Source organism: Coregonus clupeaformis, chromosome 27, assembly GCF_020615455.1.
Source record: "Coregonus clupeaformis isolate EN_2021a chromosome 27, ASM2061545v1, whole genome shotgun sequence".
In the NCBI taxonomy this organism is placed as follows: Eukaryota; Metazoa; Chordata; class Actinopteri; order Salmoniformes; family Salmonidae; genus Coregonus; species Coregonus clupeaformis.
In genome coordinates, this window is record NC_059218.1 from 51,242,669 (window position 1) to 51,260,168 (window position 17,500).

Sequence of the window (17,500 nt, forward strand, 5' to 3'; positions counted from 1 at the left end):
AACGTACTTTGGTGCGAAAAGTGCAAATCAATCCCAGAACAGCAAAGGACCTTGTGAAGATGCTGGAGGAAACAGGTACAAAAGTATCTATATCCACAGTAAAACAAGTCCTATATCGACATAACCTGAAAGGCCGCTCAGCAAGGAAGAAGCCACTGCTCCAAAACCGCCATAAAAAAGCCAGACTACGGTTTGCAACTGCACATGGGGACAAAGATCGTACTTTTTGGAGAAATGTCCTCTGGTCTGATGAAACAAAAATATAACTGTTTGGCCATAATGACCATCGTTATGTTTGGAGGAAAAACAGGGACGCTTGCAAGCCGAAGAATACCATCCCAACCGTGAAGCACGGGGGTGGCAGCATCATGCTGTGGGGGTGCTTTGCTGCAGGAGGGACTGGTGTACTTCACAAAATAGATGGCATCATGAGGAAGGAAAATGTATGTGGATATATTGAAGCAACATCTCAAGACATCAGTCAGGAAGTTAAAGCTTGGTCGCAAATGGTTCTTCCAAATGGACAATGACCCCAAGCATACTTCCAAAGTTGTGGAAAAATGGCTTAAGGACAAAAAAGTCAAGGTATTGGAGTGGCCATCACAAAGCCCTGACCTCAATCCTATAGAAAATGTGTGGGCAGAACTGAAAAAGCGTGTGCGAGCAAGGAGGCCTACAAACCTGACTCAGTTACACCAGCTCTGTCAGGAGGAATGGGCCAAAATTCACCCAACTTATTGTGGGAAGCTTGTGGAAGGCTACCTGAAATGTTTGACCCAAGTTAAACAATTTAAAGGCAATGCTACCAAATACTAATTGAGTGTATGTAAACTTCTGACCCACTGGGAATGTGATAAAAGAAATAAAAGCTGAAATAAATAATTCTCTCTACTATTATTCTGACATTTCACATTCTTAAAATAAAGTGGTGATCCTAACTGACCTAAAACAGGGAATTTTTACCAGGATTAAATGTCAGGAATTTTGAAAAACAGAGTTTAAATGTATTTGGCTAAGGTGTATGTAAACTTCCGACTTCAACTCTATTCTGACCCTCTGTTGTGATCATTCAACTACGGTGTGACATCATCAGTGTTGACATAGAAATAGAATCCCACTTGTTAAATGGCTGCCGGTAAACCCATTACAAACCCATTGATTTGAATGGGGAATGCCCTTTCTAGTCATTCTGTTTCTATGGTCTCCTCCCCAACCTCCACTGTACAATCGTAGATGTAAAGGTGCCTGGAAGAACCTTTTGGGTTGCCACACCAGTGGTACCTTTCCAGTTGAAACAGGAACCCCTGTATAAAGGTTCAAACCGGAACCTTTTTGTGATGGGAGGGGTTCAATTTTGAACCTTTTTAATAATATATTGTGCGGTGGCAGCCTATTAGATTGGAGGCGTGGCTTATTGGAGGCATGACTTTCAGATAGTTCTTTTTGGTCACCCGTTAGCGTAAATGTCATTCCTGTTCATCATGTTAAGTTTGTACACTGCCATTTAAAATGTTACTTGAATATTTATACATGTTACATATTCTAATATAATATTTATAATATTAACATTGCTGATTCCATTCAACAATAAAGTGGTAACTATTCCAACATAGACTCTCGAGGAACTCATACCCCTCTGTTAGCCTCATTGAAGCTACAAAACTGTCAGTGCTCAACCTTAACATGTGATGACAATACAACAGAACAGATGAACAGGACATTTACTCTAAAGAGTGGCCAAGAAAATATATATTTTAAACCCACGCCCCTACTAAGTCACGCCTCCACTCCAGGGTTCCTTCAGGAACCTGTTGCTACAATGAACCATTAAAGCAGGGGCGTCAAACATTCCATGGAGGGCCGAGTGTCTGCGGGTTTTTGTTTTTTTTCCTTTCAATTAAGACTTGGACAACCAGGTGAAGGGAGATCCTTACTAATTAGTGACCTTTAATTCATCAATCAAGTACAAGGGTGGAGCGTAAACTCTCAGGACACTTGGGCCCTCTGTGGAATGAGTTTGACACGTTCATTAAAGGTTCCTCCAACAACCCCTCAACTAACCGAAGGTGCAAATATGAACCATTGACTAACAATGGTTCCTTGAGGAACTACAGGGGTTCCTTGAGGAACTACAGGGGTTCCTTGAGGAACTACAGGGGTTCCTTGAGGATCTCCAGGGTTTCTCGTGTCACCACTAATTCTAAAAGTCTACTGTGTAAAACAACATTCTGTTTCTATGGTGTCGTCCCTCAACTTCTACTGTACTGTAAAACAACAGTGATCTAGTTACATTATATTAAAAGGTTTTGATTGAAACCCCTGGCTTTGTCTCTAATAGCACCCTATTCTCTACATAGTGCACTACTTTTGACCTATAGGGCTCTGGTCAAAAGTAGGTGCCATTTGGGAAAAAGGCCTTCACTCAGAGAAACAAAATGGCGGGTGTCCAATCAGGTGAGGCTAAAATTCCATAACAGAATCCCTCTCAGTTTTCCCAAATAGGAATGTTCCCAGTCTGAAAATTTCAGAATCTTCCACAATTCCATTCCGGAATTCCAATATTCTTATTTTCTTGTCTTCCTTGTCTTAATAACGTTCCGTCTGGATCTCCAGTTCATGTCTTTATATTTAGTAACTCTCCTTTTTCAATCATGACCTTTGAACTTTTGACCTCTAATCTAACATCTGAGCTCGGCCACTACAGTCCATCTGAGAGGTCTGAGACAGATCCATAGTTTTGCGGCTGCATCCTGATTTTCCACCTTTTCTCCAAAAGTGTGCACACTTCGGGAGAAAGGAGAGATTATTGGAACGCAACGTCAGCCTTCATTAATAGCAGTCTTGGCGTAAGAAGCTGACCTCTCGCCACGTCATGCACAGTATCGTGCACTCTGCCTGGGCACGGTGTGGCTCTGGGACCCCTTTGTGACTTGGATTGGTTGTTGGTTGTGGAGAGAAAAAATACAGAGGTGAGAGAGAGAGAGAGAGAGAGAGAGAGAGAGAGAGAGAGAGAGAGAGAGAGAGAGAGAGAGAGAGAGAGAGAGAGAGAGAGAGAGAGAGAGAGAGAGAGAGAGAGAGAGAGAGAGAGAGAGAGAGAGAGAGAGAGAGAGAGAGAGAGAGAAAGAAAGAAAGAAAGAAAGAAAGAAAGAAAGAAAGAAAGAAAGAAAGAAAGAAAGAAAGAAAGAAAGAAAGAAAGAAAGAAAGAAAGAAAGAAAGAAAGAAAGAAAGAAAGAAGAAAGAAAGAAAGAAAGAAAGAAAGAAAGAAAGAAAGAAAGAAAGAAAGAAAGAAAGAAAGAAAGAAAGAGAAAGTGTATGGCTTTTGTGTGTGGGGCCAATTTGTGACTTTGATAGGTTGTTGGTTGTGGAGAGTAAAGGACAGACGGAGAGGTTGTGACTGTGTATCACAAGTGTTTTATCTCCTCAGCCAACCCTTTCTCTCTCTTTTCATCCCTCGTTCGTCCGTGTTCAGCAATAGACAGAGAAGAGCTCAGTAATGTCTCTCTTTTTTAGGCTGCGTCTCAAATGGCACACTATTCTCTACATAGTGCACTGCTTCTGACCAGGGTGTTGTTTGTGACGCAGCCTATATGTCTCGTTTCTCAACACGTGTATCTTGGTCATGCCTCTACATCGTTCTGCGTATCAGATGGAACTCTCCTCACACTGGGCTAATGGTGCCGGTAACTTAAACAACGCAAACCCCGCTAATTCCTCCTCCAGTCCCACCAACCCCTCCCCCAGCCCCTCGTCCTCCTCATCCCCCTGTCCTCTCTCCGGCCTCCCGCTCTCCCTCTCTCCCCCGCTCCTCTCCCCCGTCACCATCTCCTGAACGTGAAGCTTCAGCCCATCCACAGCGCTCGCTGCCGTCTGCACGTTACAGTTAGCGTTGTTGGCGTAGCCACCGTTGCCGTGGCCGCCGCCGTTGCCACGGTTACCGTTGTAGCCGCCGTTGCTGCCAACGATGCCGTAGTTGCCGTGGTGACCATCGTTGCCGTTGTTGTGGTGGTGTGTCAGTAGCAGCGTTCCATTTCCTCTCTTCTCCGTTAATGGGAACCCCTCCGACAGCAAACTGGCACTGCTAGGTGACTGCGGCGTCGCCGAGGAGCCCAGCAAGTCCTGCCCTTTCTCAGAGGAAAGGGAGTGGTCTGGGTGGCGCTGGCCAATCCCGCGTTGGCGGGAAAGGCAGTGGAGGAGAAAGCCACCGATGGCAACGCCCAGGCTGGGGGAGAGAGGGGGATCGGGGAGGGGGGGAAAGAGATGTGAGAGAAGGGATCGTGGGTTAAAGAGAGATTTATTTAAGTTTTGAGAGCAGCAAAGAGTGAGTGAAGATGCATGTGTGTGTCCATGTGTGTGTGTGTGTGTGTGTGTCCATGTGTGTGTCCATGTGTGTGTTTATCCTACCTGAAGCAGAGTATGTAGATGACCAGTAGGTGACGTCCTCCAGCCGTGGCCACGGCCCCCCCAGCGCTGGGATCCTCCAGGGTGAGATGGTAGGAGGCTCTGCGACAGGCAGGACTCTCCTCCTTACCCCCTGGTCCACCCTCCTGGACCACACACACACATACACAGTAATAAAGTTCACTTCTAAACAGGTAGGACACTCGCGTTTACCCATTAGACCACCGTCCTGGTGGGGGAGAGACAGGGGCTAGGGGGGACAGGAGGGAGAGAGGAGAGAGGGGGGACAGGAGGTAGAGAGGAGAGAGGGGGGGACAGGAGGGAGAGAGGGGAGAGGGGAGAGGGAGGACAGGAGGGAGAGAGGGGTGAGGGGGAGAGAGGAGAGGGGGGACAGGAGGTAGAGAGGAGAGAGGGGGGGACAGGAGGGAGAGAGGGAGAGGGGGGACAGGAGGGAGAGAGGGGAGAGGGGGGACAGGAGGGAGAGAGGGGAGAGGGAGGGACAGGAGGAGAGAGGGGAGAGGGGGGACAGGAGGGAGAGAGGGAGAGGGGGGACAGGAGGGAGAGAGGGGGAGAGGGGGACAGGAGGGAGAGAGGGGAGAGGGGGGACAGGAGGGAGAGAGGGAGAGGGGGGACAGGAGGGAGAGGGGGAGAGGGGGGACAGGAGGGAGAGAGGGGAGAGGGGGACAGGAGGGAGAGAGGGGGACAGGAGGGAGAGAGGGAGAGGGAGGACAGGAGGGATAGAGGGGTGAGGGGGACAGGAGGGAGAGAGGGGAGAGGGGGACAGGAGGGAGAGAGGGGAGAGGGGGACAGGAGGGAGAGAGAGGGAGAGAGGGGACAGGAGGGAGAGAGGGGGACAGGAGGGAGAGAGGGAGAGGGAGGACAGGAGGGAGAGAGGGGAGAGGGGGGAACAAAGGGGGGAGGGGGAGTAGGGGTAGCACAGAGTGAACGTGCGTATGCTTGCTTGCATGTGTGTGTGGTGTGTGTGTGGTGTGTGTGTGGTGTGTGTGTGTGTGTGTGTGTGTGTGTGTGTGTGTGTTCAGCCTACCTGACATAGACATGTGTATGTCCCCAGGCTCTCCACTGTGACAGTGACCTCCAGGTCAGAGTGATGCTGACGGGTGTGTCTGGGAGAAAAACATTAGACATTTATTATTGTTCTTCTTCATGTTGTTATTTGTATTTGCTGTTGTTATAACTATTATTATTATTATTATTATTATTCATTGTATAAAGCATCACCTGTGTGGTGGGTGTTCCCAGGTACAGGGGCGTGGTGACACCTGGACGCAGGGCAACAGAACATGGAGACCCACAGAGACACGCAGCTCCCTCAGGGCAGGGGAACAACGACCTGGAGGGGAGGGAGGGGAGAGAGGGAGGGATTGGGGAGAGGGAAGGAGGGAGGGAGGGGGGAGGAGGGAGGGAGAGAGGGAGGGAGGGATCGGGGAGAGGGAGGGAGGGACAAAATAAAAAATATATATATATTGATTTCAATTGCAACTATAACCTGGAAACTCTTTGCAGTAATGTAAACTTGTAGAAGGTACTTCTAAGTGATTAACAAGCAGCAGTTGTTGTTGTTGTTGTTATTATCATTGATTATCAAGCAGTTTCACTCACCTTCTCCACTGTCACACAGCTTCAGAGCATCCTCTACTTCCTCTCCCTGGATGGGCCTACAACATACACACGGAGGGTAAGATCGCGTGTGTGTGTGTGTGTGTGTGTGTGCTTAAATACTTCTGTTATAGTGTGTGTGTTACTCACTCTGTCATGCTGGGGCCACAGGTTCCCTCTTTGGCCCTCCACACACACCCCAGGGGCCTAGCCCGGGCACACACCTCACAGTTGGTGTACAGGCTGCACCCCTCTGCCCCCACACGGGCCAGGGATAGGGGGGTACCTACTAGAGCCTGCCCCTGAGGAGGGAGGGAGGGAGAGAGGGAGGGAGGGAGGGAGGGAGGGAGGGAGGGAGGGAGGGAGGGGAGAGAGAGGAGGGAGGGAGAGAGGGAGGGGAGAGAGAGGAGCGGGGGAGAGAGAGAGGAGGGAAGGAATAGAAGTTTAGCTTGTGTCTGTGTGTGTGTGTGTGTGTGTGTGTGTGTGTGTGTGTGTGTGTGTGTGTGTGTGTGTGTGTGTGTGTGTGTGTGTGTGTGTGTGTCTGTGTGTCTGTGTGTGTCTGTGTGTGTTTGTGTGTGTGTTACCTTGTGTAGCAGTATGTTGTTGACAGGTTCCTGTTCAGAGAAGAGAGGTATCTCCTGTAGTAGCGTAGTGTTGTGTCCTACCACCACTACTCTGTGGAGCTCCCCCCGATCTGGTGGTCACACACACACACACACACACACACACACACACACACAGACACACACACGTTAACAAGATCAAAGCACACATTTGGAGTTCTCTTTGTCACAATCATTCCTTCTTTAAGTATTTTCCAGATCCCTCCTTTCTCCTTCCAGAAGTCTTCCTTCCTCTCACTTTAACATTTCTCCTTACTCTCACTTTAACATCCCTCCTTCCTTTACCATCCCTCCTTCCTTTACCATCCCTCCTTCCTTTAACATCCCTCCTTCCTTTAACATCCCTCCTTCCTTTACCATCCCTCCTTCCTTTACCATCCCTCCTTCCTTTAACATCTCTCCTTCCTTTAACATCTCTCCTTCCTTTACCCCACCAACACTCCTTTCTCTCCCTCCACCCCTACTTTCTCACTCTCCTCCCCCTCCTCCCATCCCCCTCCCCTCTCACCTGTTCCCAGGTGCAGCACGGTGGCTGCGTTGCTCTGCGACAGCGTGGTCGTCCTGGTAACAGCTACTTTAGTGTATGTGACTCCCCTCCTCACCAGTATAGGCACTGCGATCACACTGTTCTCCATCAGAGGGTGGTCTCTCATAAACGTCAACACCTTCAAGCATATATAATATTATTATTATATATATATTATATTGATATAGATTAGTATAATTATATTATTATTATACTGTATTATATATTACCTTGTCCGGCAGCTTGAGAGAAGACTCGAAGCCCTCCGCTCTCAGAGCACTGTTCAGACACTGGGTAAAGGAAAGATTTAGTTAATATTTAAAGTTCTTAACTCATTCATCTATCTCAAATAACTTTTAACTAGGCAGGTCCTGGTGTAACCTGGTACTGAGCACCTGTCCAGGTCTAGGTGTTGATAGTGGTTCTAGGTAATGTGTTCTAGACTGTACCTGTCCTGGTCTAGGTATTGATAGTGGTTCTAGGTAATGTGTTCTAGACTGTACCTGTCCTGGTCTAGGTGTTGATAGTGGTTCTAGGTAATGTGTTCTAGACTGTACCTGTCCTGGTCTAGGTGTTGATAGTGGTTCTAGGTAATGTGTTCTAGACTGTACCTGTCCAGGTCTAGGTATTGATAGTGGTTCTATGTAATGTGTTCTAGACTGTACCTGTCCTGGTCTAGGTGTTGATAGTGGTTCTAGGTAATGTGTTCTAGACTGTACCTGTCCAGGTCTAGGTGTTGATAGTGGTTCTATGTAATGTGTTCTAGACTGTACCTGTCCTGGTCTAGGTATTGGTAGTGGTTCTATGTAATGTGTTCTAGACTGTACCTGTCCTGGTCTAGGTTTTGGTACTGGTTCTAGGTAATGTGTTCTAGACTGTACCTGTCCAGGTCTAGGTGTTGGTACTGGTACTGGTTCTAGGTAATGTGTTCTAGACTGTACCTGCCCAGGTCTAGGTGTTGATAGTGGTTCTATGTAATGTGTTCTAGACTGTACCTGTCCTGGTCTAGGTGTTGGTACTGGTTCTGGGTTGATCCAGTTCTCACAGGTCTTCTTCAGTTCCTTAAAGGGTCCGTCCATCACTTTACTGATGTCAGCCAGACTGTACACACACACCGCTGACAACTCCTCATACTCCCTGCACACACACACACACACACACACACACACACACACACAGGAGAGAGGGAGAGGATTTGATTTAGGTGAACAAGTATAATGAAAGGAAGTTTCACATGTTCCTGTTGTTGTCTCTCTCACTCTATACTCTCTACCAGTTGAGGCTCCTCAGTGAATTTCATACAAATTAAAATAGTGAAACATTCAAGAAGTTATCCTTTTTAGATAAAACTACACTAAATATATTCACGTCACCAAATAATTGATTAAAACACACTGATTAGCAATGAAGGTCTACAGTAGCCTCAGCAGCACTCTGTAGGGTAGGTCCATGGTGTAGCCGGAGGACAGCTAGCTTCCGTTCTCCTCTGGGTACATTGACTTCAATACAAAACCTAGGAGGCTCGTAGTTCTCAGTCCATTCCATAGACTTACGCAGTGATTATGACAACTTCCGGACAACGTCCTCCAACCTATCAGAGCTCTTGCAGCATGAACTGACATGTTGTCCACCCAATCAAAAGGATCAAAGAATGAATCTAGTACTGAAAGCATAAGCTACAGCTAGCTAGCACTGCAGTGCATAAAATGTGGTGGGTAGTTGACTCAAAGAGAGAGAAAGACAACAGTTTTGAACAAATTAATTTATTCTAAAATGAAGGAGTAGCAAGAAAGCGAGCTAGCTATATTTCATAGTATATATTTTTTCACTTTCACTTACTTAGCTAGTGTCAAAGGCAGCTAGCTAGTTTAGCCTATTCAAACACCTGGGTCAAACAGAGAGGGATGCTATGTTAGCTAGCTGGCTATGGCTATCCAGCACTGGAACTCTTCCAAGTCAAGTTAAGCTTTTGGTTTTATTACTTCATTGCCACCGGGGCCCGCAGCTATAACTGCTAAACTGCTTGCTGACTACACTGTACTGCATGATTGTAGCGGGTTTACTAACACTTTAGTTCTAGTAGCTATGTTGATTATGACGTTAGCTAATAATGGTGAGTAGGGCTGTTGTGGTGACCACATCACCACCGCACAGGCAGTCATGACCGCAGTAAAATTCCACTTGACCATTGAGTCATGGTAATCTCCTCTTACAGTGTGCACTCAGGACATGTGTTGGTAGGACCCAAACGACCATTAGGTCGCTAATGGCCTGGTACTCCGGCCTCTATTGTCCTTCTAACCACTCTGACATCAGTGCAAATGCAATCGAAAAATCACATAAACACTTATCATCAAAACAGCTTCATGCTTTTAAAACTCACCTCATTGTGATGATACGTAAAAATGTATGCACACATGACCGTAAGTCGCTTTGGATAAAAGCGTCCCGCTAAATGGCATATTATTATTATTATTATGATCAATTTGAAGAAAGAAGTTCAAAAGCAAGTTGAAACTGATTGTGGATGTTGTTTCAAAGCCTAACACAACGAAATGGACAGTGGTTTCTAAGTTGATTATTAATTCAAAACTCTCATACACATATTAGAGCTTAGGCATTTGCATTGGGCTTATGAGCCCAAGCCCGAAAAAAAACACCTGAATTAAAAAGATTGTGCCGTTATACAATACATAACCTACTGCATATTACTCACGGCAGAAAAACATAAAACAAAACTGATTTAAGATGTCTTCGGTACATAACTGGTCTAGCCTATACTCCAAAAGTAAACAACTTTGAGTAATCGCCTTTGAGTGTGGACTGTATTAATGCCCTCATACATTTCTATCCAGGAGTCTGGGAGAGAACCTGTAGACCGAGGCGATGCGGTTGGTTCATTGATTGTACAGGGCGGCTTACGATTATAGTGAATTTGTATATGATTTTGAATAACCTAGTAATAGGGATTTCTTTATATGTTCATTACTAATAGGCTGACACATTACCTTTAGCTACAGAATATCTCACCACCATGCGTTTCCATCTCCTCTCTCTCCTTTATTCCTTTCTCAAGCGCGCAGAGGGGCTGTCAAACGTTTAGTAAAATATGTTTTGTTTGCGAAAACATCTTAATATCGATGTTCTCGAACAGATTTCACTTGGTTTCCCAAATTAAAGTACTGGCTGGGTAGCTGCAGGAACAGGGTTGGAGAGCCCATGGCATACAGAGTTTGGGCGGAATATCACCTGTCGCGCAGCGAGAGCATACTCCTCAAACATTGGGTGATGTGTGGAGTGAAATAAGTGTTCTTGTATTTCTTAGCTGCTCATATCATGCACAGCTCTCTGCAATAAAACCGAAGTAGCCTATCTGGCGTCGTTGAAAATCGGACCGGCGGGAAAACGCGCAGCCTCCATTCGCTATTGGAGGGCATAAGGATGACATGTCTTTTTGCCCCTTGCCCCTGTTCCTGATCATTTGATAATGGGCCATTATAAATCTAAACTGATTTTAGATATTAGTAAAGACAAGATTAAATTGAGAATAGTCTGATGGGGTGAAAATATGATCAATTGATGAGAGAACAGTGTGTGCAGCCTGAGGCAAGGAACAGAGCGCAGGCTTTTTTCTGACTTTCTCAAATCATCAATAGCCTTTAGTCGCATCATGCAGCCCATATACCTTTTTGATTTCTAAGACATTCTAAGGTTTGTATCATTCATCACTATAGTTGCCAAATAACTCTAAATCTAGCGTATAGGACCTTTTTCAAATGATCACTTTTAAGCTCAACATTGCCACTTCATATGCGCACTTCCTCCGGAATTCTATTCAGCTAAGTTCAATTATATTCTTCTTACTTTAAAATCATATAATGTAAAATAATGGCATGGGGACTTATAAGCATATCTTGTCTGCTAAATGAACTAGCCTACAGCCTATGGCATGGAGCATAGCCAGATAACATACAGTAGGCCAACTCATTTCTGTTGTTCTGAAAAACATTTTCTTCATATCATGTTTCTTTAGACCTGACTAAAATAAATAATGGATTTATTACGATGGTGTTTATTAAATTGATTGTTTATATACTTTTTAACTGTAGATGTTCCAAAGGCGCCCATCATCGGCTTGAATGCAGCTTCTATTCGTGGAGGCCTGGAGATGCTAAATCAATTGCCGTGAGACCGGCAGTCATTTTGTAATAACCACCACAGCCCTAATGGAGACACAACGATGAAGGCTGTGTGTGCAGCGGTTAGCGGTCATGATATGAAGGTTTGGCTTGGAACAGGGTTTTTTTTCTCTCTCGCCAGGTCACAGACACAGTTGATGTGTTGTGCACTGAAGTCCACAAGTCCATCCATCCTTACCACTGAGAAGTGAAGAGACCGTAGAAGTGTGTTGAGCTAGGGTCTCCAGATGTGTGTTGTGTCGTGTAGACATCGGTCAGTATGTTGTAACGCTGTCCGCTGGCTCTGTCCTCACACACCAACTGAGCCTTGAGGAAGGTGGTCCAACGCCTCTGTAATGTCTTCATACCACCTACATCAGACTAGAGAGAGATAGATGGGGAGAGAGAGAGGGGGGAGATAGAGGGAGAGAGAGGGGGAGAGAGAGAGGGGGGAGAGAGAGAGGGGAGAGAGAGGGGGGAGAGAGAGGGGGGAGAGGGGGGAGAGAGGGGGAGAGAGAGGGGGAGAGAGAGAGGGGGAGAGGGGGGAGAGAGAGGGGGGAGAGAGAGGGGGAGAGGGGGAGAGAGAGGGAGATGGAGAGAGAGAGAGAGAGAGGGGGATGGAGAGAGAGGGGAGAGAGAGAGAGAGGGGGGTAGAGAGGGGGTGGAGAGAGAGAGCGGGGAGTGGGAAAAGGGGGGGTTGGGGGGGTGGAGCGAGAGAGGGGGTGGTGGAGGGGGAGTGGAGAGAGAGAGAGAGAGAGAGAGAGAGAGAGAGAGAGAGAGAGAGAGAGAGAGAGAGAGAGAGAGAGAGAGAGAGAGAGAGAGATTGTATAAAGATACAGTGAAAAGAGCATGAAGGAGGAAAGGAGAAGAGAGAGACTTGATGATTACTATAAGAGGCCTAGGGTGGTCTCACCAAAAATATGTGAGGAGTGGGACTTCAAAAAAAATCCTATGTATTTGCTAGGGTCAAGCAAATTAATGTGAAACGACAAAGAGAGAAACAAATAGACGGACGGGCGGTTCCCCCCCCACCCCCCCCGCCCGCCTCCCATACACTGCCCCAGACCTACCTTGCAGACACGTGCGACCCTGGGAACTTTGACCTTAGTGTAGAGGTCGTACTCCTTGGCGACCTCTGTAAAGAAGAAATAGATCTTGTTGTCGTCTCCTGTTGGGTTGTTGTCTTCGTCCTGCTCTATGAACACTGAGGACACGAACTCTGGGTCTGCAGAGAGAGAGAGACACACGTACAAACAACCTGCGTTTAGGTGTGTGTGTGAAGCACAGCGTGTGTGTTTTCTGTCTGCGCGTGCCTGTTTTCTCCTGTGTGTGTGTGTGTGTGTGAGTGTGTGTGTGTGTTTTCTCACCACTGAGCCAGTTGATGGATCTCTCGGTGCGGATACGTTCCTGCTCCTGTCCGGTTGCCCGGGAGATATCGAACAACGTTCCCAGGAAGTTACTGGTGGCAGCTGTGTACAAGATACCTCCTAGAGAGAGAGAGAGAGAGAGAGAAGGAAGAGAGAGAGAGAGAGAGAGAGAGAGAGAGAGAGAGAGAGAGAGAGAGAGAGAGAGAGAAAGAGAGAGAGAGACATATCTGAGTGTGTATTAGAGTGTGTATTTGAGTGTGTTGGACTGTTATTAAAGTGTGTATTTGAGTATGTGATGTGGTGTGTATTCAAGTGTCTATTAGTGTTAGCAAGTTAGCAAGTAAGCCTTGTCTGAGCCAGAATGGCCCATAGGGCAGGAGCCTATCTCCTGTTTCTGTAGTGAGACAGCTTGATGTACAGGACACCCCCTGGACAGGACACTAGTCTATCTCCTGTTTCTGTAGTGAGACAGCTTGATGTACAAGTACACCCCCTGGACAGGACACTAGTATATCTCCTGTTTCTGTAGTGAGACAGCTTGATGTACAGGACACCCCCTGGACAGGACACTAGTCTATCTCCTGTTTCTGTAGTGAGGCAGCTTGATGTACAAGTACACCCCCTGGACAGGACACTAGTCTATCTCCTGTTTCTGTAGTGAGACAGCTTGATGTACAGGACACCCCCTGGACAGGACACTAGTCTATCTCCTGTTTCTGTAGTGAGGCAGCTTGATGTACAAGTACACCCCCTGGACAGGACGCTAGTCTATCTCCTGTTTCTGTAGTGAGACAGCTTGATGTACAGGACACCCCCTGGACAGGACGCTAGTCTATCTCCTGTTTCTGTAGTGAGACAGCTTGATGTACAGGACACCCCCTGGACAGGACACTAGTCTATCTCATGTTTCTGTAGTGAGGCAGCTTGATGTACAAGTACACCCCCTGGACAGGACGCTAGTCTATCTCCTGTTTCTGTAGTGAGACAGCTTGATGTACAGGACACCCCCTGGACAGGACACTAGTCTATCTCCTGTTTCTGTAGTGAGACAGCTTGATGTACAGGACACCCCCTGGACAGGACACTAGTCTATCTCCTGTTTCTGTAGTGAGGCAGCTTGATGTACAGGACACCCCCTGGACAGGACACTAGCCTATCTCCTGTTTCTGTAGTGAGACAGCTTGATGTACAGGACACCCCCTGGACAGGACACTAGTCTATCTCCTGTTTCTGTAGTGAGACAGCTTGATGTACAGGACACCCCCTGGACAGGACACTAGCCTATCTCCTGTTTCTGTAGTGAGACAGCTTGATGTACAGGACACCCCCTGGACAGGACACTAGTCTATCTCCTGTTTCTGTAGTGAGGCAGCTTGATGTACAGGACACCCCCTGGACAGGACGCTAGTCTATCTCCTGTTTCTGTAGTGAGACAGCTTGATGTACAGGACACCCCCTGGACAGGACGCTAGTCTATATCCTGTTTCTGTAGTGAGGCAGCTTGTTGTACAGGACACCCCTGGACAGGACACTAGTCTATCTCCTGTTTCTGTAGTGAGGCAGCTTGATGTACAGGACACCCCTGGACAGGACACTAGTCTATCTCCTGTTTCTGTAGTGAGGCAGCTTGATGTACAGGACACCCCCTGGACAGGACACTAGTCTATCTCCTGTTTCTGTAGTGAGACAGCTTGATGTACAGGACACCCCCTGGACAGGACACTAGCCTATCTCCTGTTTCTGTAGTGAGACAGCTTGACACCCCCTGGACAGGACACTAGTCTATCTCCTGTTTCTGTAGTGAGACAGCTTAATGTACAGGACACCCCCTGGACAGGACACTAGTCTATCGCCTGTTTTTGTAGTGAGACAGCTTGATGTACAGGACACCCCCTGGACAGGACACTAGTCTATCTCCTGTTTCTGTAGTGAGACAGCTTGATGTACAGGACACCCCCTGGACAGGACGCTAGTCTATCTCCTGTTTCTGTAGTGAGGCAGCTTGATGTACAGGACACCCCCTGGACAGGACGCTAGTCTATCTCCTGTTTCTGTAGTGAGGCAGCTTGATGTACAGTACACCCCCTGGACAGGACACTAGTCTATCTCCTGTTTCTGTAGTGAGGCAGCTTGATGTACAGGACACCCCCTGGACAGGACACTAGTCTATCTCCTGTTTCTGTAGTGAGACAGCTTGATGTACAGGACACCCCCTGGACAGGACACTAGTCTATCTCCTGTTTCTGTAGTGAGACAGCTTGATGTACAGGACACCCCCTGGACAGGACACTAGCCTATCTCCTGTTTCTGTAGTGAGACAACTTGATGTACAGGACACCCCCTGGACAGGACACTAGCCTATCTCCTGTTTCTGTAGTGAGGCAGCTTGATGTACAGGACACCCCCTGGACAGGACACTAGTCTATCTCCTGTTTCTGTAGTGAGACAGCTTGATGTACAGGACACCCCCTGGACAGGACGCTAGTCTATCTCCTGTTTCTGTAGTGAGGCAGCTTGATGTACAGGAAACCCCCTGGACAGGACACTAGTCTATCTCCTGTTTCTGTAGTGAGGCAGCTTGATGTACAGTACACCCCCTGGACAGGACACTAGTCTATCTCCTGTTTCTGTAGTGAGGCAGCTTGATGTACAGGACACCCCCTGGACAGGACACTAGTCTATCTCCTGTTTCTGTAGTGAGACAGCTTGATGTACAGGACACCCTCTGGACAGGACACTAGCCTATCTCCTGTTTCTGTAGTGAGGCAGCTTGATGTACAGTACACCCCCTGGACAGGACACTAGTCTATCTCCTGTTTCTGTAGTGAGGCAGCTTGATGTACAGGACACCCCCTGGACAGGACACTAGTCTATCTCCTGTTTCTGTAGTGAGGCAGCTTGATGTACAGGACACCCCCTGGACAGGACACTAGCCTATCTCCTGTTTCTGTAGTGAGGCAGCTTGATGTACAGTACACCCCCTGGACAGGACACTAGCCTATCTCCTGTTTCTGTAGTGAGACAGCTTGATGTACAGGACACCCCCTGGACAGGACACTAGTCTATCTCCTGTTTCTGTAGTGAGACAGCTTGATGTACAGGACACCCCTGGACAGGACACTAGTCTATCTCCTGTTTCTGTAGTGAGACAGCTTGATGTACAGGACACCCCCTGGACAGGACACTAGTCTATCTCCTGTTTCTGTAGTGAGGCAGCTTGATGTACAGGACACCCCCTGGACAGGACACTAGTCTATCTCCTGTTTCTGTAGTGAGACAGCTTGATGTACAGGACACCCCCTGGACAGGACACTAGCCTATCTCCTGTTTCTGTAGTGAGACAGCTTGATGTACAGGACACCCCCTGGACAGGACACTAGCCTATCTCCTGTTTCTGTAGTGAGACAGCTTGATGTACAGGACACCCCCTGGACAGGACACTAGCCTATCTCCTGTTTCTGTAGTGAGACAGCTTGATGTACAGGACACCCCCTGGACATGACACTAGCCTATCTCCTGTTTCTGTAGTGAGACAGCTTGATGTACAGGACACCCCCTGGACAGGACGCTAGTCTATCTCCTGTTTCTGTAGTGAGACAGCTTGATGTACAGGACACCCCCTGGACAGGACGCTAGTCTATCTCCTGTTTCTGTAGTGAGACAGCTTGATGTACAGGACACCCCCTGGACAGGACACTAGTCTATCTCCTGTTTCTGTAGTGAGACATCTTGATGTACAGGACACCCCCTGGACAGGACGCTAGTCTATCTCCTGTTTCTGTAGTGAGACAGCTTGATGTACAGGACACCCCCTGGACAGGACACTAGTCTATCTCCTGTTTCTGTAGTGAGACAGCTTGATGTACAGGACACCCCCTGGACAGGACACTAGCCTCAGGGAAGACACTCTAACCACAAAGCTACTGTGTTCGTTAGTTAGTGAGTTTAAAAACAATGTGTATATTACCTGTCTGTGTGTGTACAGTGTGTGTGTACAGTGTGTGTGTACAGTGTGTGTGTATACAGTGTGTGTATACAGTGTGTGTATACAGTGTGTGTGTGCAGTGTGTGTGTATACAGTGTGTGTGTGCAGTGTGTGTGTATACAGTGTGTGTATACAGTGTGTGTGTACAGTGTGTGTATACAGTGTGTGTGTAGTGTGTGTGTGTGTACAGTGTGTGTGTACAGTGTGTGTGTGTACAGTGTGTGTATACCGTGTGTGTATACAGTGTGTGTATACAGTGTGTGTGTGCAGTGTGTGTATACAGTGTGTGTGTGTATACAGTGTGTGTATACAGTGTGTGTGTACAGTGTGTGTGTGTGTGCAGTGTGTGTATACAGTGTGTGTGTGTACAGTGTGTGTGTACAGTGTGTGTGTACAGTGTGTGTGTGTACAGTGTGTGTGTGTACAGTGTGTGTGTACAGTGTGTGTGTGTACAGTGTGTGTGTACAGTGTGTGTGTACAGTGTGTGTGTGTGTGTGTACAGTGTGTGTGTACAGTGTGTGTGTGTACAGTGTGTGTGTACAGTGTGTGTGTGTACAGTGTGTGTGTACAGTGTGTGTGTACAGTGTGTGTGTACAGTGTGTGTGTGTACAGTGTGTGTGTACAGTGTGTGTGTGTACAGTGTGTGTGTGTGTGTACAGTGTGTGTACAGTGTGTGTGTGTGTGTACAGTGTGTGTGTACAGTGTGTGTTCTAATACCTGCCATTACAGCTGTATAGTGCTGGCTGGGCTCAAAGGGACATTTCCCTTTCCCGGTCTCCATCCTCACCCCTCCATCCTCCCCTCGC

The 17,500-nt window shown here is 47.4% G+C and overlaps 1 protein-coding gene across 1 annotated transcript in view; it reads right to left on the bottom strand.

Moving 5' to 3' along the window:
* Window positions 1–3,642: 3,642 nt before the first annotated feature.
* The window catches only part of LOC121554576 (semaphorin-4F-like), a 16,097-nt gene continuing 2,239 nt past the window's right edge, over window positions 3,643–17,500 (bottom strand). Inside the window, exons 4-17 of the mRNA XM_045207963.1 lie at window positions 17,412–17,500; window positions 12,710–12,829; window positions 12,413–12,567; window positions 11,542–11,723; window positions 8,160–8,301; window positions 7,395–7,454; window positions 7,147–7,303; window positions 6,600–6,709; window positions 6,166–6,317; window positions 6,019–6,074; window positions 5,638–5,749; window positions 5,444–5,522; window positions 4,402–4,544; window positions 3,643–4,219 (exon numbers count right to left, since the gene is read on the bottom strand). The exon at window positions 17,412–17,500 is cut by the window's right edge and continues 23 nt beyond it. Of these exons, the coding sequence (XP_045063898.1) occupies window positions 3,643–4,219; window positions 4,402–4,544; window positions 5,444–5,522; window positions 5,638–5,749; window positions 6,019–6,074; window positions 6,166–6,317; window positions 6,600–6,709; window positions 7,147–7,303; window positions 7,395–7,454; window positions 8,160–8,301; window positions 11,542–11,723; window positions 12,413–12,567; window positions 12,710–12,829; window positions 17,412–17,500 (2,134 nt within the window). The remainder of the gene's footprint in view (window positions 4,220–4,401; window positions 4,545–5,443; window positions 5,523–5,637; window positions 5,750–6,018; window positions 6,075–6,165; window positions 6,318–6,599; window positions 6,710–7,146; window positions 7,304–7,394; window positions 7,455–8,159; window positions 8,302–11,541; window positions 11,724–12,412; window positions 12,568–12,709; window positions 12,830–17,411) is intronic.